The 20,606-nt window shown below is 46.5% G+C and overlaps 6 protein-coding genes and 1 non-coding gene across 7 annotated transcripts; all 7 read left to right on the top strand.

The window, feature by feature from the left end:
• Positions 1–280: 280 nt before the first annotated feature.
• On the top strand, positions 281–3,575 carry MCYG_03428 (calcofluor white hypersensitive protein; the record flags this gene model as incomplete). Its single annotated transcript, XM_002847876.1, has 8 exons — positions 281–319; positions 381–927; positions 989–1,115; positions 1,208–1,240; positions 1,310–1,385; positions 1,438–1,483; positions 1,543–3,350; positions 3,429–3,575. The coding sequence occupies 8 exons, from the start codon at positions 281–283 to the stop codon at positions 3,573–3,575; spliced, it is 2,823 nt and encodes a 940-aa protein (XP_002847922.1).
• A 569-nt stretch (positions 3,576–4,144) lies between these two features.
• On the top strand, positions 4,145–4,746 carry MCYG_03427 (conserved hypothetical protein; the record flags this gene model as incomplete). The annotated part of the gene is made up of 3 exons (XM_002847875.1): positions 4,145–4,274; positions 4,344–4,438; positions 4,540–4,746. The coding sequence occupies 3 exons, from the start codon at positions 4,145–4,147 to the stop codon at positions 4,744–4,746; spliced, it is 432 nt and encodes a 143-aa protein (XP_002847921.1).
• A 561-nt stretch (positions 4,747–5,307) lies between these two features.
• MCYG_03426 (DNA mismatch repair protein msh-2) lies at positions 5,308–6,681 on the top strand (the record flags this gene model as incomplete). Its single annotated transcript, XM_002847874.1, has 1 exon — positions 5,308–6,681. One exon carries the CDS (start codon positions 5,308–5,310, stop codon positions 6,679–6,681), a length of 1,374 nt encoding a protein of 457 aa, XP_002847920.1.
• A 510-nt stretch (positions 6,682–7,191) lies between these two features.
• On the top strand, positions 7,192–10,315 carry MCYG_03425 (cleavage and polyadenylation specificity factor subunit 2; the record flags this gene model as incomplete). Its single annotated transcript, XM_002847873.1, has 3 exons — positions 7,192–7,340; positions 7,405–7,478; positions 7,536–10,315. 3 exons carry the CDS (start codon positions 7,192–7,194, stop codon positions 10,313–10,315), a joined length of 3,003 nt encoding a protein of 1,000 aa, XP_002847919.1.
• A 587-nt stretch (positions 10,316–10,902) lies between these two features.
• Positions 10,903–11,736, top strand: MCYG_03424 (conserved hypothetical protein; the record flags this gene model as incomplete). The annotated part of the gene is made up of 2 exons (XM_002847872.1): positions 10,903–11,079; positions 11,137–11,736. The coding sequence occupies 2 exons, from the start codon at positions 10,903–10,905 to the stop codon at positions 11,734–11,736; spliced, it is 777 nt and encodes a 258-aa protein (XP_002847918.1).
• A 458-nt stretch (positions 11,737–12,194) lies between these two features.
• MCYG_10535 lies at positions 12,195–12,290 on the top strand. Its single transcript has one exon. It is a non-coding gene; the product is annotated as a tRNA-Pro (tRNA).
• Positions 12,291–12,541: 251 nt separating this feature from the next.
• Positions 12,542–14,351, top strand: MCYG_03423 (asparaginyl-tRNA synthetase; the record flags this gene model as incomplete). The annotated part of the gene is made up of 4 exons (XM_002847871.1): positions 12,542–12,864; positions 12,958–13,078; positions 13,142–13,479; positions 13,511–14,351. 4 exons carry the CDS (start codon positions 12,542–12,544, stop codon positions 14,349–14,351), a joined length of 1,623 nt encoding a protein of 540 aa, XP_002847917.1.
• Positions 14,352–20,606: the final 6,255 nt, after the last annotated feature.

The following is a 20,606-nucleotide window of genomic DNA, read 5'->3' as shown; positions in this document are numbered from 1 at the left end:
CACCAACTTTGAAGCTCAAGTTATTTTTTATCTTTTTTTTTTTCTTTTTCTTTTTCTATCTTCCGCATTTTCCTCCAAAGCGGATCAAAGTTAATAAGCGCCGAGCTTCGCTTTTGGCTCGTGAAGTGAGAAAAGAAACTCCTCAGGGGGTTCAAGATAAGTCGGAACACGCAAAGAGTCTTCGCTTCTTCCCTTCATTTTAGCTTCTTTTTAATTTAATAATTTCTTTCTCGTTGATGTTTTTCTCTCCCTTGCGTCGCTCGTTTATCGCTTTTTAACCATGGCCCCCAAATTCAAGGACGGGGACACGGTCTTTACTGTACGTTCTGCTCTCCACCATCGTTTTTTTTGCCTCGGACTAACGACTTTTCTCACGCCAGTTTAATGGGAAATGGATATCATGGACACATACCGCAGTGGCTTATGCTGCCTTTCTCGGTGCTCTGGTCGTAGGAGTACGACTGCACTATCATAAGATTGTCCAGAACGAGCACTACGGCTACCCGGACGAATGGTTTCCATCCGTCTCCGCGACTATTGGTGACAGGTACCCCGAGCGTTCGGTCTTCCAGGTCTTCATTGCCATCACTTCTGGCCCTCGATTTGCTCTTGTCTTCCTCTGGTATATCCTTACCGCGAGGCCGAACTCGGTTCTGCCCAAGGCTGTGCTGGGTGTGGGCATCTTTAGGACCCTGACTTGCGGAGGATGGACATACGTGACCTCGACGGACGACCATGGATGGCATGATATCTTCATGATCGCCTATCTGGTGGCTACTCTTCCGTGGACGGTCGGCTGTCTTGCCTTGAGTCCGCATAACCCCCGCGCACTCAAGTATAGAAGGATGTTTGCGGGCTTGTTCTTCGCAACCCTTATTCCCCTTGTGTACTTTTTTATTCAGCATAAAGTGCACAAGGTTCCTGGTGGTGAGTTCATTTAATATCAAACTGTAACTAGTCTGTTACCAGTTGCTGATTGGTTCTCTAGCTTACACCACATACGCCTTTTTTGAATGGGCCCTGATTCTGTTCGATGTTGCTTTTGATGCTGTGACTGCTCTTGATTTTGAAGGCTTTGAGATTACAGTGAAAGACGTTAAAGGTATTAGCAGAGGGTACGTCAGGCGGCTTCCAAAGTAGATTTAATTGTACAAATGTTATGTCCAGGTCATTTGAATATTGTTTTCTAAGGACAAAATATGAACAGAACGAGTAAATCGGACGCTGCTGTGGAAAAAGAGTACGATCAAACCTTTTTAATCTTATCCTTTCTCCGCATATTCTCAAGATGCTAATTCATCCCCAATAGTGGACATGGCATCGCTCTAGGCGAACGCTTTTTCCTCCTCGAGGTATTCGATGCCGCCGCGGACATCTACAATGGAGTAAGCTGCTCACTGAATTCGTTTTGCATGTTCATATCTAACGTCGACATAGTTTGTTTTCTGGTCCATTTTGACCTCTCTTGGGCTGGTCGTTTGGTGTAAGTGTGGACTATCCATTCTTCTACCGACAAACGTCGCCTTCTGACATATTATCTAGATTTCCCCCTATGGAACATGGGAATCTCTGGCTATGAGGCTATCGTCATGGTCACCGTCTCGCCTCTGCTCCTAGCCATGCCTGGATTCCGTTCTTTTGCCGTCCGAAATGTCCGGCTTTTTCATCTGCTGTCAATGTCCGGACTTCTTGCCTACCTTGTTCGGTACCCGCCTTACCGACTTTTTATAGTCGGTTTCTCTGTTGCGATGGGATGCTTGACCTGGGCTGCTACCTGGTACGGAGAGCGTGGCCAACCTGCACGCCTTGAAACGAGAGTGATTGCATGGACTATTGGTCTTCTCGCTTCCAGTCTAATGAAGTATTCGTTTTACAGTAACAACCCCATCTGGCCCATTCTTCACCCGGAGAATGGTGGATGGAACAAGACTGCTATCGCTCTGGCTTTGGTTGCCATGCTTCGCTCATCTCGCAGAAACTACGTGTCGGGAGACTACATGGCTCCCAATGGCCGCAAGGGTTCCTCGATTCTCTCAGCCTTTGGATTCGGTGGGCTTGCGTTTGCCATGCACTCCCTTCTTTCAGATTCTAGCACAATGATTCTCTGGGTATGGGAAGGGTTCCCCATCCGTGGTCCGATTGCTGTGCCTCATGGATCTCTCACCCTTCTAGCCATGGCTGTTGGTGTTTTCCTGGGTGTAACATATCCTCGTCTGGCTGGAAGCTGGACAGCGTTTGGCTTGGGATCTGTTGGTGCTGCACTCTTGACGGGGAACAGCCACTGGCTCGGATTCTACGGCGGCCTCATGCTTGCAATCTATATCATGGCCGTTGCTCCCGTGCTCATAGGTTCTGCTGTAAAACACTCCCCCGCAACGGTCTTCGGACTAGGCTTCTTCGTCTACAATTTCATGGTCCTCTTCAGTACTTGGGTTGTCGCCTACGCCTTCGTACCTGGTGGCCCGCTTGTACGTGAACGTACCGATTGGGTCATGGCCTCTATGATGATTTTGATCGGGGCCGGTGTGTTTTCCTCATCTGTCTCTCAAACATCGCCATCAGCCAAATACAGAAAGCCGGTTGTAAACGCCCGCAAGCAACGCACATACTACTTCTATGTTCTAGGCGCTCTTCAAATCGTGTCTTTCGCCATTGGGTTCCTGCGATTCCCTGTCAACGACTATACTCCGTACCATAAAGACGAAAAAGTGTTAACCGCCGGTATCTGGACTGTGCATTTCTCACTGGACAACGACATGTGGTCGTCTGAGAGGCGTATGCGCGATGCGATCAAGGACCTAGAGCTGGATGTCGTGGGACTGCTCGAGTCTGACCTCCAGAGAATCATAATGGGCAACCGGGACACCACCCAATTCCTCGCCGAGGATCTCGGCATGTATGTTGACTACGGCCCTGGCCCAAACAAACACACATGGGGATGCGCTCTGCTCTCCAAGTTCCCTATTTTGAATTCCACCCACCATCTCCTTCCATCGCCTGTCGGTGAGCTTGCACCCGCCATCCATGCGACAATTGACATGTATGGTGAACATGTCGATGTAGTTGTCTTCCACTCCGGACAGGAAGAAGACCCTGAAGACAGAAGACTCCAATCGGAATACCTATCCAAATTAATGGGATCCTCGAACAGGCCCATGATTCTGCTCAGTTATCTCGTCACCAAGCCACTTGAAGGCAACTACAACACATACGTTAGCGAACAGAGCGGAATGAAAGACATTGACCCCACCGACTGGGACCGTTGGTGTGAATATATTCTATACAAGAACATCCGTAAGATCGGATATGCTCGTGTTAGCAGAGGAACCATTACAGACACTGAACTACAGGTAAGGAATCATCCGTCTCCAGCCTAGCTTAAATATTTTTAAATGCTAACCAAATGATGTCACTGTTAGGTTGGTAAGTTTGTTATCGGCCAGCCAGAAGGCAAGGGAGAACGCATATCGGAGGAGCAGGTACCGGCAGGCATGAGATTCCCTGCCATGTTCCGAGGAGAAGGAGTTCGCGGCCACAGATATCATGTGTTTGACGAGCCTCGATACTATAACTAGGAAGGGCCCTCTCCTTTGTCCAACGAATATTAAACCTTTCCCACTCAGCTGTCAGGGCTTTGATCCTTGTTCTATATCTTATGCAGATATGTAATATGCTAATACATTCTTCCTTCCTTTCACCTTTCACTCGGCCAGATCTCAAGGGTGCCAGATGAAACCCTTCCCACTGAGACAAGTTGTAAAGGTCTCTCACTTGAAGAGAACATCTCCACGATGGCCCAGGATATGACCTCCCTCTCGACTTGCATTATGTAGCTTTGTGATAAACTTGGTTCTTGTGGCTACAGCCCATGCAAAAGGCCCACTCACGTGACCCTGGCTTCACCTGGGCAGGCGAAAAAAATACGTCATACTGCTTTGGCAGCTTGAAGGCCTGGATATAGGCAGCTAAACCCTGGATTATAAGACCCCCTCTTCTGCTGGAGGAGTATTTAAAGAGTACGGAAGAAGCCTGGCGTGGTGTGAAAAACCGAGGAAAAAAAGACAGTACCTTCATTCACTCAAGAAAAAACCAAGCTTCCATTCTTATCAATCCATCCTGGTACTTCGAGAGCCTCATTATAATCATGGATCGGCCGCCAAATGTCCCTAAATCTCGTATGCCGATGTGGCTCGGTTTGGCTGTTTTAGGCGCCGGCGGTTATTACCTGTACTCTGCCGGAGGAGACCCAAAGAAAGCAACCCAGAAGTTCGAGAGTAAGTCTTAGTTCCTCGGTTACCAGCCATGAGCGGCCTCGAATAGCGGCGCTAATTACATACGAACAGGCGATGCTTCCAGAGCACTTCATGGCAAGCAGAAAACAGGCAGCATGGGCGCTGAGAAGACTGCTGCACAGGCTGGCGCTAAGCTAGACGATGCTGTAAGTATCCTCGATCCCATACAGCCTTATCATCGTCAATTATTGGCCTAGTGAACATATATCTTGTTACTTTCCGGAGATTGACATGACCGTGCCACTAGTATGACAGTGTACGGGATACAGCAAGGAAGTTTGATGAGGGAGCCGTCGAGCGGGCGAAGCAGGGTATGGACAAGCTTGACAAGGTCTCCCATGAGACTGCAAAGGACCTCTCTAGCAAGATAGAGAGTTTTGACAAGTCGGTTGAGCAGAAGGCGGCCGAGGCTAAGAGCGGACTTTCATCGTGGCTCGGTGGCAGCAAAAAATAGATGAAAAGGTCATCTAGTGTGTTGAATAACAAGCGTCCATTGTCCAAAATGAGGAGAGGCTCCCTGAACTTGTTTTCATCGTGACGTCTTCTTATCGTTGATGTATTAAATGCCATACTACCTATGATAATAGTTGAGAGCTTTTAATATCTGTATGCAAAGGCCTTGCTGCTTCCTGGGCTGTTTTTTTTCGATTACCCAGAACAGGGAAAAAGAAAAATTGACGTTAATAATTAGTCCTTATGCCTATGGCTACTTCGCATTTCAAATGTATGTAGATTGCAATAGCCTTTGATGTCTTGATGAAATGTTTCGCATTTCGAAGCTTTTTCATATGTGATTATGTAACTAATGTTAGTTATGCGCCGACGCGCTTTTTTCGCGTTTAATTGATTTCGCGTTAATTCAAATGTTTCGCTATCTTTTTCTTTTCTGCCTTTTAAAAGGAAGAATTTCTTCGCTGCATATATTGTTGACTACATATCACAGACCTCTATATATAAGGATTACTCTTCAGCATATTTATATCACCAGAAGGAAAACAGTATAGACAGGAGCAATATGGCCATAAAGACTCGCACGGCGACGGCGACTCGCTCGACTACAGCTCGCCTTCCTACGAAACAGCCTGGGATCACAGCCTTCACACGAGTAGGCAAAGCTGGGGCACAGGTAGCTTCCACAAAGGATACTATTTTTCGAAAACGGAAGCTCGAAGAGTCAACTCAGGGAGATAGCGAACCGGTATTGCAGATATGCCCTTTCGACGAAACGCCCACAAAGAGAAGCAAGACCGAGAAACAGACACGGAAGCACGAAAACCCTGCAATATTTCTGGCTGAAGACACTTCTGAGCCTTCAGTTGGGACACCGTCTACACCGCCCAACCACGGTGAACCCTCCTCCAAACAACCTATTGAGTTCCTTGACCTTGTTGATCTCAATTCTGCCTTCCTCAGCGCTCTCTCGCTTCATTTTGCCCACAATGGGCCCACTGCCCCTGCAAATCTTCGTGAAATTCTCAGCAGCACTGAACGGATTTGGAATAAAAGAAAAGTAGCCGTTCAGGATATTCAGAGAGTGCTCTACATCCAGGGACTTTGCCCGTCATCAGTCTCCTCAAATCCAGGATTGACATCTCAGAACGAATTTAAACTTACCAGCTATGGAACGAATACATTTTTGGAGAGGTCAGAACGCCCTGCTTCAAGTAAATCAAGCAATACATTGCCCTTGAACGACTTGGCACTCAAGGCGGAATTTTTGGCGAACCTGGAATACTACTGGGAAGAAAACATCAAAGAAGACAATAATAGGGCATCGAGTCAAGATATACTTCGAAATATCCCACTTGCGACAATTTACCCATCAAAGGGGCCCGTCAAGCCTCTTGATAAGGGAGGCCAAAGGACTATCGACCAGCTGTTCGGGGCTCTCAAATCAAAGCCAATGTTGACCCGTGAGCCCTATACAAAGAAGCCTGGCCCAATGAAGGATTCAGTCACAACCAGTAATCGCCGAAACGGTCTTTTGGAGCGTATGAAGATGAAAGCACTACACCAATCAAAGCTTTCTCCCCCGCCTTCGAAGGAAATTGTTCTCAAGCAGACCGCCGTGGGCCGAATATCAGAAGTTATTAACGTCCTTCTTTTGCTGTCACCACTGGGCTCCAAGATCGATGACACAATGGGCACATCTCCCTCACGAAAGTCGTATACCATGGACCTAATCATCCAGCGGATCGAGGATTCAATGAGAACCCCCGCATCTAAGCAAGAGATCGAGGCGTGCATAGACATCCTCAGCCAGTCCACCGTGGCAAAGGACTGGGTTACGATAGTCAAGACGAACCAGGTGAAGTCAGTCGTCCTAAGGTCAGACCGACGTCCGTCTCCGGCTAAAATAATCCACGAATCCATGAACCTAAAGTTTTAGTTCTTTTTACTTGTTCTCTTTTTTTTTTTTTTGGGATATGCATATTGAGCACTGGATACCCTGTATGATTAACTGTTATATAATATCATGAATGCATTTATAGATTTGATCAATCGATAAAAGTGACAATTAGTCCATCAACTGTTAAATATCAATAGTGCAAACAAGACAAACATGGCTTTTTAGCTTTCAAAGCTTTTTGTTATCAAAAACATAGAAAAAAAATGAAGATCATCAATAAAGAGACATTCACCAGCCAGATCGAAGGCATTGATCTGAATTATAAGATACGTGGTCGAACTTAGAGCTCTACCTAGGTATGCTTACCATCAGCATGCTAAGGGGAACTTTTCTTCCACTTGTCTTGAACTTCGTCTTGCTCTAGGCAAGCTCAACAAACAACGCGACGGAACTTCTGGCTCCTCACAGAACTTGCCCGTCAGTTCATCCATATCTTGATCATATAGGGAAGACTATTTCTCGTCTTGCCATATCGTCAACCGTCTCGCTATGTTCACTTTTACACCCTTGCTTGGGGCGCAATCCTCGGGCTCCAGGGCCTCACAGTCCATCCTTGAGCTCGATGGCGGTGTCAAGATATTAGTTGATGTCGGATGGGATGAATCATTTGATACGTCTGCGCTTAAAGAGCTAGAGAGGTCTGTCTATTCCTCAGCTAGATGTGTTGTTGTTTAAATCTAACGCTGCTATACTTTAACCTAGGCATATTCCTACACTCTCCCTTATTCTCCTAACTCATGCAACCCCATCTCACCTTGGAGCCTTTGTGCACTGCTGTAGGGCATATCCTCTGTTTACACAAATACCTATTTACGCAACCATACCGGTTATAGCATTTGGTAGAACGTACCTCCAAAATCTTTATGCCTCAGCTCCGTTAGCTGCTACGTTTTTACCCAGCACGTCCGTTACAGCGTCTGATGGGAGCTCCGGCCTTGCGATCCCGTCAACTACTCCTACATCTCAAGGCCTTTCAGGGCCCGATAATACTGGATCAGGGCGCATTCTTTTACCACCTCCCTCGAATGAAGATATTGCCCGCTACTTCTCCCTTATACATCCTTTAAAGTATTCACAGCCTCTTCAGCCTTTACCATCGCCCTTTTCTCCGCCCTTGAACGGTCTTACTATAACTGCCTATAATGCTGGTCACACTGTGGGTGGAACTATATGGCACATCCAACATGGCATGGAGTCGATTGTTTATGCAGTTGACTGGAGCCAAGCAAGAGAAAATGTTATTGCCGGTGCAGCCTGGTTCGGAAGCTCCGGCGGAAGCGGGACAGAAGTCATCGAACAGCTTCGAAAGCCTACAGCCCTTATATGTAGCGCAAGCGGAGGAGATAAGTTTGCTCTTCCCGGTGGGAGAAAGAAGCGAGATGGGTTACTTCTTGACATGATTCGGAGCTGTGTTGCAAAAGGAGGTACCGTACTTCTGCCAACTGACAGTAGCGCGCGAGTTCTAGAAATTGCGTATGTTCTAGAGCATGCATGGCGAGAGGCCGCTGACTCTGGGGATTCGAACGAAGTCCTTAAAAACGCACCTTTATACCTAGCCGGGAAAAAGGCACATGGTACCATGAGACTAGCGCGAAGCATGCTTGAATGGATGGACGAGAATATTGTCCGGGAATTCGAGGGCAACGACGGCGTCGAGGTTGGTGCTGGTAAATCAGGTGGTGGAGCTGCAAATCAACCGTCAAAAAGTGCGCAGGGCCAGAAAAGCCTTGGGCCGTTTACATTTAAACATCTGAACCTCGTGGAGCATAAAGCTAAGCTTGACAGCATTCTCGATTCGAAAGGACCAAAGGTGATTCTTTCGCCAGACGCCTCTCTAGAATGGGGCCTTTCCAGGCATGTCCTCAGGCAAATTGCAGCAGGATCTGATAATTTAATTATCATGACAGAACCTCTAAACTTCCCTGCTGAAGAACAACAAGATTCTAATAGTGCATACGAAAATATCTTGGGCTCTAAGATTTGGAAGCTCTATGAGGAAAGAAAAGATGGTGTTGCGCTCGAAAAGTCTACGAGTGGAGAGCTCCTTGAACAGGTTCATAGCGGAGGAAAGGAGTTTACCCTCACTGACGTGCAGAGATCCTCGTTAGACTCAGATGAGCTACTCATATACCAACAGTACTTGGCAACGCAGAATCAACTTCAAAACACGGCCCAAGCGAGAGGCAATACAAATCTAGAGAATTCCGCCGATGCCATGGACGACGCGTCCAGTTCATCTGAATCCGAAGATTCAGAATCCGAGCAACAGGGGAAAGTGCTAAACTTCTCTGTTTCCCTCCCTCACTCCAACAAACGCAAGATGGGCCTCAGCGACGCTGACTTGGGGGTGAACATTCTTCTACGCAAAAGGGGAGTGCACGACTATGATGTTCGTGGGAAAAAGGGGCGAGAAAGAATGTTCCCCTATGTGGCATCAAAGAAAAGAGGCGATCAATATGGAGAATTCATTCGACCTGAAGAATATCTAAGGGCAGAAGAGCGAGAAGAAGCCCAAATGCAAGACCAGCGTGGTTCCCCTGGAAACATCCAAACGACTCCTGGCCAAAAGCGGCGCTGGGACAAGGCTAACTCTGCGGCCACTCATGGCTCCAATAAGAGACGTCAAATCTCGCAACCTTCAGATAATAACTACATAGCCAGCGACGAGCCATCTCCACCTGGTGACCTGGTTAACAGCGATGCTGAGAATGAGAATGCTGAGGCTTCGGAGGAAGATACCGAGGGCCAGGCTCTTGCTGAAGGGCCATCAAAAGCAACCATTGTGTATTCGTCTCTCTCATTGAATGCACGACTGGCATTTGTGGATTTCGCTGGTTTGCACGATAAACGGAGCTTGGAGATGCTAATTCCCCTTATTCAGCCCCGCAACCTCATTTTGATAGGCGGCACAAAGAACGAGACTATGGCACTTGCCGCGGAATGCAGGAACTTGTTAGCTGCGAATCGGGGAGCCAGTACTACGTCAACAACAAAGCTTGGTGTTGACGTATTTACTCCTTCGATAGGAGACTCGATTGATGCCAGCGTTGACACGAATGCTTGGATGGTTAGATTAAGCCGACCGTTGGTGCGACGGTTAAAGTGGCAGAATGTCAGTAACCTGGGCGTTGTCGCGCTCGTGGGGAATTTGCAATCTTCGCAAGCTATATCATTGCAGGAGGAGGTTTTGGAGCAGTCTAAAAGCAAAGGCAAAGGAGAGGCATGGAAAGCAACCGGTCCTGTTGAGAGTCAAGCCAACCAGTCTCTTATCAAAAATGAAAAGATCCCAGTCCTTGATATCCTACCTGCCAGCCTTGTTGCTGCGACAAGGTCAGTGACAAAGCCGCTGCATGTTGGCGATCTCCGTTTATCTGATCTCCGCAAGCTTATGCAGTCTTCTGGGCATTCCGCAGAGTTCAGAGGTGAAGGCACGCTGCTTGTTGATGGCTTTGTTGCAGTGAGAAAGGCCGGTGCAGGCAAGATAGAGGTTGAAGGCGCAGCCCGGCCGTCACCGAGCAACCCAACCACTTTAAAACAAAGTACCGGAAGCTTCCTTGCTGTAAAACAGAAGATATACGAGAGCCTCGCAGTTGTTTCTGGGCATAGTGGTTGAATCACCATACCGCTTTGAGTCCGCTTGAGCTCAGCTACAAGAGATCGGCTATACCCGTGAAACTAGAAGCCATGTTTCCAAGTCTAGCTTCTTTGGTTCCCGTCACCCCTATCGCAGTGATTATGGCACATATCCACCTCTTTAATGGCCTCGTCTTCACTGTTATCAAGTTTCCCTCCTGTCATTTATCTATTTGCCTTTGGCACCCTCCTTCCACCTGTGTGGAGTTTGTCACACACCCTATGTGATAGCTTTGTAGTGACATGTTTGATTTGCTCTGTCGTCTCATGATTTTATTCACAGGCAATCTCCATGGTTACTGTATATGATACAGGTGAAGCCCAGTTGATAGAATGTCATAAAAGAGGGGGCTATAAATCTAGGAATCGATTCCCACAGTTCCTAAGATGGTTTCTTTCTGTTATTCTTTCTTGCATGTTTATTTCCTTACCGAGTATGATTCCCTAACTGTATAAACCTGGATTTCTTTCTACACTACGGTCCTCTCTATTCCCAATACATCCTTCCAAACAACTCCAAGCGGCTGTCAAAACACAAACATATCTCTTTTCAATACTATGGCAGAAATGAGGTACATCAGCCTTGACGGCCCACCCCTTGGGGGCATACCACCTCAGGAGTTTGCATTTCTACAAGCGTTCCATATGCCACTTTTCGCTGGATACTCTTTTGCTGTCCGGGAACAGCCGTCCACTCCGGCTCCAGCTACCAGTACATCCCCTACACCTAGTCCTATGGGACAAGTTAGTGCTTCCATACATCCCGGTTCACAGGATCATCGTTAAGCGCTAACGAATCAGGTCATTTTACAACAAATATTTACGACTAATATCCCAGCAGCAGCAGCCCCAGCCATGGCTCCTGCTCAAGCTACAGCCCCTACCCCTAGCCCACCCGCCGCTCAGCCTACATCTCCGCCATCAAGGCCACCTCCTGCCGCACAGTCTCAAGCCAGTCGCCTGCCTACCGGTGCATACCCCCCAAATAGTGACCGGGCCTTGGTTCTTCCAAACGGACAGGGGTATATCTTCCCCCAGAAACATACAACTATACACATCATCGAAGCCTACACTGCCCCCTGGGATAATCCAGGTGACACCTTTCAGTGGCGCTCCTACCGTGTGCCTTCTACGATGACCGTTTCTGAACTAATAGAGCAGCTCTGCCCCACCAAAGCTCCAGACGGCCGTGAGGCCACAGCTCGTGGGATCACCGAGTGTCTTGAGGTTGGCGACGGCTCATGGCTGAAAGGCTCTGATTTCTGGGTCGGAGGTCACCGTGGCAGCGACGATAATATGAAGCGTCGTGTCAAACAGACCCTTGCTACTGTGGGCTGGACGGATCAGCGAGGAGCCGTCGCGCAGCCAGTTTGGATTACCATCAACATCACCGTAGGGTAATTCGGGTAGGGTAATTCGGAGCTGTCAGCAATATTTCAATAGGCCCTACCAACCAACATAACAGAGCGGATAATAGGATGTACCATACCCTACTGCTAATAGAGCACCTGGCTTATGCTCTGCTACTATCATCCTTGCTATCTTTTTCCGAGGTTTCCCTTGTTTTTTTTTTTTTTTTGGCTATCTACATTTGACATTTTTAAATTGTTTGCTTGCGTTTGTTACCAAACTAGAAGTTTCTGGCGCATGGAGAGGCCTATTAGCTCTGGTGTTTTACTCTTTATAGCTTCTTTAGAGATGAAATGCTAATAATTATCATTGTTTGATCTATTATTTTATTAACTTGAGTTTCTATAAGTCAAGGTCTCCATGGATGTGAGGATCTATCAATCACGGTACTGACGTTTGTATCTTCAAAGATTATGATTAATATTAGCTTTTCCCTCCTTAACAAATCTGCCCGGGTGGTCTAGTTGGCTATGATTCTCGCTTAGGGCCTTAACCCTAAGTACTTTGTATGCGAGAGGTCCCGCGTTCGAATCGCGGCTCGGGCCCATAACTTTTTTTTAATTTTGTTTCAACGTACTGTTGTTATTAATATCCGTGAAAAAAGATTCCCATCTCACCCATATTTCTTCTTATATCTTAATTATTATTCCTTATGTTCTCCTTGCTTCGTCTTGGTCGAATTATGAGGCTGAAATATACTGTCACGTGGTTATATGTGCCAAGACTTTATCTTCAATATCTTCTTCGCTGCTGTTTTTGAGCTCTCAAGCTCCCCACGCACTATAACAGAACCCTGATGGGCCCGATTTCTGGCAGGATAAAGCCCGTTTGGGTGAGGTCGGCGAGGAAACAGACCATTGGCCCGTACCGAAGATATTTCTACACGGCTTCAGCACGACTCCATGCCCAGACAGCAAGCCCCATCACGCTCCGATGCGCGCAGATATTTGAGCAGTCGAGGTCGAATGCAGGGCCTGGTTCCCTGGATAACAAGGAGGTGCGTGTACAGGGCCATATCAGGTTCCTAAGGAAGCAAAAGCGCTTTGCATTTGCGCAAATTTCGGACGGAACGTCCCTTCAACCGATCCAGGCAGTCTTGACGCCAGAACAAGCAACCAAGTACGTTTCGAACCTCAAATGCACAAAGTATCCGTCAGACGCGGACTGTTAGGCCTTGGTGTGAATTTGTGAAAATGATTGACTGTTGGGTAGCTTAACTCAGGGTGCAGCAGTTGAAATTTCAGGGATATGGCAGCCAACTCCTCCAGGTAAACTACAATCCCACGAGCTTCAGACAACAAAGGTCAAAATATTAGGAGAGGCAGATCCTGCAGTCAGTTCCAGTCATATCCCTGTTTTATATGTGTTCATCAACTAAGCTCCATTTTCAATGCAGACGTACCCCATTCAGAAGAAATTCCATACACCAGATTTCCTCCGCCAGCTACCACATCTACGCTTACGTACACCGTTCAATTCTCTTCTCTCTCGACTTAGATCGGAGTTCATATATCAATTGACTGAAGAATTCCGTTCCCATCGTAACCAAAATTTTGTTCAAGTTCAGCCACCGCTAATTACGTCCTCAGATTGCGAGGGCGCAGGGGAAGTGTTCAGCCTCAAGCCGCGTGATGCTATCACTGAAGAGGGTAAAGTGATTGAGTTTTTCAGGTCGCCTAAATATCTTACCGTCTCGTCACAATTACATCTCGAGGCATATGCCCGCGGAGTTGGGTAATGTGTGGACTCTCTCCCCTACCTTCAGGGCTGAGAAGAGTGATACACCACGCCACTTGAGCGAATTCTACATGCTAGAGGTGGAAATGAGCTATTTAGATTCCCTCGAGCCGCTCACTAGCTTCGTCGAGACTCTTATTCGAAACATAACCCGGAGAGTTTATCAAACTCCTGTGGCACAAGAGCTTTTTGGCCTTAGAGAAACAGATGACCTTACAAAAGATACCATCCAGGTGGACCTTGAAAAAAGGTGGACGGCTTTGATAGAAGGTACTAGTTGGCCACGCATCACCTATTCCCACGCAATTAAACATCTTCAGAACGCTGTCAGTACAGGCCGAGCAAAATTTGACTTCTCTCCATCCTGGTCAGGGGGCTTGCAGCTCGAACATGAAAAGTTCCTTGTTGATACGATTGGCAAAGGCTTGCCTATTTTTGTTACTGACTACCCTAAGGCTGTCAAGCCTTTCTATATGCTGCCTTCTGGCGAGCCGCCTAACGAAAATGGAGAGACGGTTGCATGTTTTGACCTCCTTCTCCCGGAGATATGTGAAGTCGTTGGCGGGTCACTACGTGAACATAGGCTTTCACCGCTCATCCAAAATATGCGTGAGCACGGCTTGTTAAAGCTGCGAAATTCAACGCCTGATCCTACCTTTGCTGTTGACGCCAAGGCGCCCTATCCCTATCTTCTCGCTAACGAAGAATTGGGCTCTATCCAGTGGTACGCAGACCTACGAAGGTGGGGGACTGTACCACATGGCGGGTTTGGACTTGGCTTTGATCGCTTTATCGGGTATTTGGCTGGTGTATCCAGTCTCAGAGACCTTGTGCCATTCCCCAGGCATTTTGGAAGGGCGGATTGCTAAACGGCTGCATGTCTTGGTATTCTCCACTGACATACACACTTGTACGATATATATAGAGAGATGACGGATTGTACACAATAGAGCCACGACTTTTTTCTTGGTTGACCCGCATTTTTATCAGCTTACCAGCTGTGTTTCTCTCCTTGGAGGTCCTGGATACATGCAACATGCTAACCTGCTATGACCAACAAATCATGTTTCTTTTGATTCGGGGCAAAACAAAACGTTGGTTCTTCGGCCTCCTATCTTTGCCTCTAATACTGGTTATATATGATAGGCCGGAATTAAGCTTAAGTGCCTTGGACGACAATGTACAGGGTGTGGTTGTGAGATGGACATGAATAAGCAAAAAGCCCTCACTCCTTAGATAAGTATATCTCACCCGCACCTCAAACGGCTTTGCTTTTGAGAAGGAATAAGAAAATGACAAGATCTTGGAACCTTGGCGCCTTATGAGAGGACAATATGAAACTAGGGGGCGATTGATTATCTGTTCTCAAGGATTCCCATACATATATCGATCAATCGCTGATTGGTATACACCTCCTTGCCATCCAGAGCTGACTCACCCCCCACGGCTGTGTTCCTATTCCAACCACCCAGAGAACCTTCTTTTTTACACATTCCTCCAAAAAGAAACGCAGGACAACAGCCTTCCCGCTCGTCTTTGCCCTCCGCGGGCAACCCGAGGCGAGAATTATCCTGCAGAAGCCGGAAGTATGGGCGAACTTGGATTTGGCGTAAAGGATGGATGTCAGGCGCCATATACGTATCAACCTTCCACAGTATTCACAGCAAGATAACAACGACCCATCGCCATGGCCAAGGTGATACCAAAGAAATAAAAATCTTACCCCGCAAGGCATCCAAAAAGGACAGTATAAAGAACTAAGAACCAAGAATTATACTCGTATCAGATCTCTCACAGCTGCATCCAAAGGCAAGGATGCCGGGTCAATAGTATGGTCCGACTCCCCATCGTGGCTATTCTAGGGATAAGAAAAGGAAAAAAGACTACAACATCTTCCGTTTGCATGGGATAACTATATATTTATTATTAGAAAGTCTTCGCAATCAAGTCATGCGAGCAATATACACATCCTGCGATAACTATATACGTCAAATTGGATATTGCAGCCTTGCTTCTGGGGGGGGAAACGCTTTCTTTAATGCATACACTTTATGCGAGATTATCACAGACATGCTTTTTTTTTTTACTTGCGATGCAATGCAAGGTTCAATCAAATGTTGTACCTTTTCATCCATCCTTTCTCGCACGGCAGCGGGATGCCAATCAAGCTCAGCGGGTGTGCGGTCAACCACTCCGGCGGCGCCTTACTATGTAATGGAGGTGACAGCAGCTGGATCAGCACGATACAAATCTTTTTTGGCTCAGCCAACGACGGAATCCATGGCGCCCGTGAAGCTGGCAGCCAAGTGGCATATGACGGCCCGCCCTTTTTAGCTTCCGTCCGCCTGAATTAAATTCGTCAACACTATAACAATCACCTACCGTCCAACCCCGTGTTAAAAATGCGCAAGGGAGGCAGACAGGAAAAGATTGTTCCCAGTAACCAATGCGACGGGCAACAGTTAACCAGTATGTATGTTTGTTGTCTCATTCGCGGCTCTTTATTCCGCTAATTAGCGAAAACGACGCCACGCTGCATGGCACCGATTTAAAAAGAAAAAAAAGGGGAGGCGTTTGTCGTTTGGCATTTCTGGAAGGTCACATTAGTTCAAACGGGCTCTTGGCTCAGCTTTTACGACCCGACCATTTGGAGAGAGCCCAGGGAGCATTTGCGCTATCCCATAAGCTAAAAACCACCCCAGCGTCGGGATTTGGGTAGATACCGAAAATCGCCTATATAGATATTATCCGCCCATGCAGACAGGCATCAATTACATATAGTATACATAGTATGTGTGCCACTTTAGTCAGAAAGGTGGCGTATTCGAGAACATGCCTGAGCCCTGTCTGCCTGTGCTCCAGCTGCAGGCTGCCTGGCCTGTTTTACATACATAGTAGTATATAACTGGCTCAGGCGATCTCGACGAATCCCAAGGTCGATCCGTTCAGTACCTAGCTCATCCTTGGGTTAATATTAACTGGAGCACAGCCCAGAACGCCGACAGATATTGTCATACTTCTGTTATTTATTAATGAATAATATCTGATTTACGTAGTTAGCGGAAGTGGGGGCGGGAGCGCATCATATACCTAGCAATGTCTGCGTGAGGTATTATTATATTACTCGAAGAAAATGTCCGAACACGAGGGAAAAAAAAAGCCATCATCACGGTTCCTTTTCGCCAATAATTTTTTAAGCCTTATTATGTACGGCGAGGTTAATGTATCTATCCGTGGCCCAGTTAAGACGTTCTCCGTAAAAGCCATTTCCCTCCTGTTGTATTCTCTAGGTGCATATGTATTGGCGAGAGTTGGATGCGCGAGCCTATTTTCTGTTTGAGCTTACTGTAGCTTGCTTACTTGGCGATTAACCTTGCGATCACAAGCACTGAAATGTTATCGTCCACAGTGTATTGAGCCCCGTATCATGTCATGGGGTGGAGGATAAATATTTTAGTTACTACTTGCGAAAATGACACGTTTTTAAAGTTGTGGATTGCCAAGGTTGGTGTCGTAAGATAGGCAAACTTGTTGTGATCGGAGATAACATCCGGCACAGAACAGCTTTCTTTACCTATGTATTGTTTGTTACTATGGATTCCAGCGCAAACATGGAAGATAATGCCTGCTACAGCTGCCCCAGGCTAGCCTGCGGAGTATGGCCTACCGGGATGAGCGCGATGCGCACATTGCTATGACTATAACAGCAAGGCCTCCATGTTCTCTCCAACACCAGACGCTCTCTTGTTGGGAGCTGTGTTATATATTGAAGTGTATATTTACTTTTTTCTGGTTCGCTGTGGATACCGCTTGAAATTATGCATAACTAAAAACCTAATAATAACCTTAAAAATGTCAGTTTGTCCCCACATTCTTCGCCAATAAACGCCATGAAAAATAACCGCTAGTAATGTTGCCCTCTTGTTTAGGAGTTGGCCCTCCTTCCTTTTTCTTGCTGCTGTTTTACAATAAATAACTCGTTCGCACCATGTTATTCCCACTCAGACAGACTATTTAGCATCTAGCGAGTGAGGAGTTTGGAAACTTGTTTGTCGGGGAAGAAGTGGCTGGCTAAACCCCGACATACTGTAAGAACACTTGCTTCCTTTTGGATTCAAGAGCCAGTTCGATTATTTGCACTTCATAGCTTGGTCTTTATTGAGTCTAAACCGTGGTCGAGACATGTAGAGCAGCTACAACAAGCTTTATGTAGGCAAAACCTAGACTAGAGTAACCATTATCTCATTTTCGGTTCCAGTTGCACGCACCTTTGGCCTCCTGAGAAAGGGAATGTTTCCCGTTTTGGTCTTCGTGGTTCAAAAAAAAAAAAAAAAAAAAAAGCGCATCAAAGCAACAGACAGGTGAATATGGTAGAACTTACAGCAAGTCAATATATATGTAGGTGCTTGGTCCTCAGTGTAGTGCCAGGGGAAGGCTCGGTGATAAGGGACGATGCCCAAACGCAGACTGATTGTTTGTGATGGTGAGTGATATATGTACGACGAACTATGATCAGCATCACAAGCTAAGCAGAGCTTATCCACATTCCTCATGCCTATAGTTCGTCGCCTCTGGTAAGAATATAAGGAGAACAGAGCAGCTTATTATACATCGATACAGAGTATGTCTAAAAAGCCACTAGCTCTGGGAGAATTTAGCTAGGATAAGAAGGGTGACATTGTATTCTTTTTTGTACATCCGAGGCCCTGCCATGCGAATGTGCTCGCACCCCAGCCGGCCTCCATGTGTGAGCTAAGTTCAATAGTGCGAAGTGATGAAGGAAGCAACTTCCAATTAATAAAAAGGGAGAATGGATTCGGGCGGAGGATAACATTGCTTCTACAGGTATCACGGTGGCATACAGGGGTAAACAGGAAGGGGCATAAATAATATGTCCACGCACGGATAAATGCTCATTTAAAAAAAAAAAAAAATAAACAGTGATAATCCGGAAAACTCGGCTGGGCTGCGCTGAGATGGTTTAATTCACCAGTACTCCGTCTGCGCCAAACGACCAATATAACAAACACCATCCGAGTCCAACGGGGGGAATTTAATAATATTATTATTATTATTAAACTCTCCTTACTTTCACCTTTTTCCTTTCTCCGCACACACTTCTTAAGGCGCGAATGAAGCGTGCCAGAGTCTCGGTTAGCACCTTCTCGCTTGATATTTTGGCTAACATTCCAGACGAAATAAGAATCGAATTGTTTTCTTGTGTCAGAATCATTGTATAACGAATCAACAGTCTGTAACGCCACAACACCCCCCACAAGAAGAAAAGCAACCGTGATTATGTTCTCTTGGCTGTCTTGGCTCATGGACATCATAGTTGCTTCTCCAGACAGTTACAGAATACAATGATGTACAACAATGTACATGTATTTATGGAGGATCCTGAAAGGATGCAAGAACGGGGTCATTAAAGGATCCCTTGCCAATGTGGCTGGTTAGACCACGCTGTTCCCGTATCCTCCTTCGCCCGTTTATCCGTTCGCGGTACAGTTATGGGGAATTTATGAATCATTTGAATAAAAATAACCAGGACGCTGACTCAGTACATCTACATTCAAGATATACAACGCCTTCCGCAAGCAATACTACCGACCTGTATGTCTTTGTGAATCGGTTAGATTTACCGGAGTATTGGTGTCACACTCATCATCTAAGAACATTAAGACCGCCAATCTTTGCTTGATATCCCTTTTTTTTGTAGGTAAATGAAGGCGTCCAACATCCGAATTGGAATAATATCCTCTTTCTGGGCGCATAGCGGAAGCCAACCCCACAAAAAGGCCAGAGAAGATAGAATTTAACCTTCGTAAGCATAATTAAGGTTCCGCCAGTGGACCCACGGATTCGCTTATAAACTTGGCAGTTTATATTATTGCTGTATTCGTATGTATGATACGCCAAGGGTAGCTTGCTAAACCTGCCCAACTTGCCCAGAGTTCGACCCTGTAATATATTCATCATCTTTTTTTTTTCCGCCTGGGAGGTTTATTTTTTTTTTTTTTTTGTAAAACATATTGATCGCAGCAGACAGCGGAGAATAACATCGTGGCTCATGCATTGATCCGCATGTCAAGGACTCTAAAGATACAAAACGGCACAAAAAAAAGATACCATCCACGCCTCAGAGCGGAAAAAGCAGCACTAAGAGACTTGGCTGTGGTCCGTGGACATGCTTAGTATTCTTAAATTCTTAGATGCCTGGGGTTAGTGGACATAAGTAAGACCGATGGGCCTTTCTGGGCCCACGGTGGTACTCTTCCATTCTAGAGTAACCCAACCAAGGTATTATTTTGGACGATCTTGCTCTCGTTATTCCGATTTTACCGTTTTTTCCCACTCGAACACGACCCACGTATACATATATAGTAGAATATGACGTTGCGACCGAGCCATCCGACAAACGACTGTAACAAAAGTCACAAGCAAACCCACCGTTCCATGCCGAGACACCCTCCCAAAAGGTAACCACAAACGCTCAGGAGACGCAGCAATCGCCCCCCTCTCTGGCCCGTCCGACCGATTCCCCCCTTCGCCCTCTCAACGAGCACACACACTCTGACGATTGGCAACAACAAAAAGGCAAGAGAAAAGAAAAAAAAAAAGAACCAAGGATCGGAGTGTAACTTCATTACATAACAAGCTCGATGCCAAGTCCACTTTAGGTTTTTAGGTTTTTGCCTTTTTTTTTTTCTTTGCGGTACAAGAAGGGTTAGAGTTTGCGGCAAGGGGCGTATTTACACTCGACCTCTTCTGAGTTATGTGTACGTATATATTGTACGATGAGTATAGATCAAAAGAGGAAGCTGATGGCAAGACAAAAGGCAGTAGTGTAAACGGGAGACATGGATAGACCGGCAATCGTTGATTCCCTGCTTCTTCTTTTTCTTGTCGGGCGCGCCTTTGGAGCTTAAGCTTAATCCAACATTCATGTCCCCATTCCTATCAAGCCATTCCGCTTAGCCGCATGACAAGAAGCAGAGGGAGGGGTGGAGAGGGGGTGGGTGGACGCCACAACTCTCGACGCCGGGCTTTTTTTTTTTGTTCTTTTGCCTTTTATCGCAGACATTCTAAAAGCACAACGTGGCTTTGCATCATGTCAGGGACGA

The sequence above is a fragment of the Microsporum canis genome, genomic scaffold, assembly GCF_000151145.1.
Source record: "Microsporum canis CBS 113480 supercont1.3 genomic scaffold, whole genome shotgun sequence".
Taxonomy (NCBI): domain Eukaryota; kingdom Fungi; phylum Ascomycota; class Eurotiomycetes; order Onygenales; family Arthrodermataceae; genus Microsporum; species Microsporum canis.
This window is presented reverse-complemented; position numbering and strand designations above follow the sequence as displayed.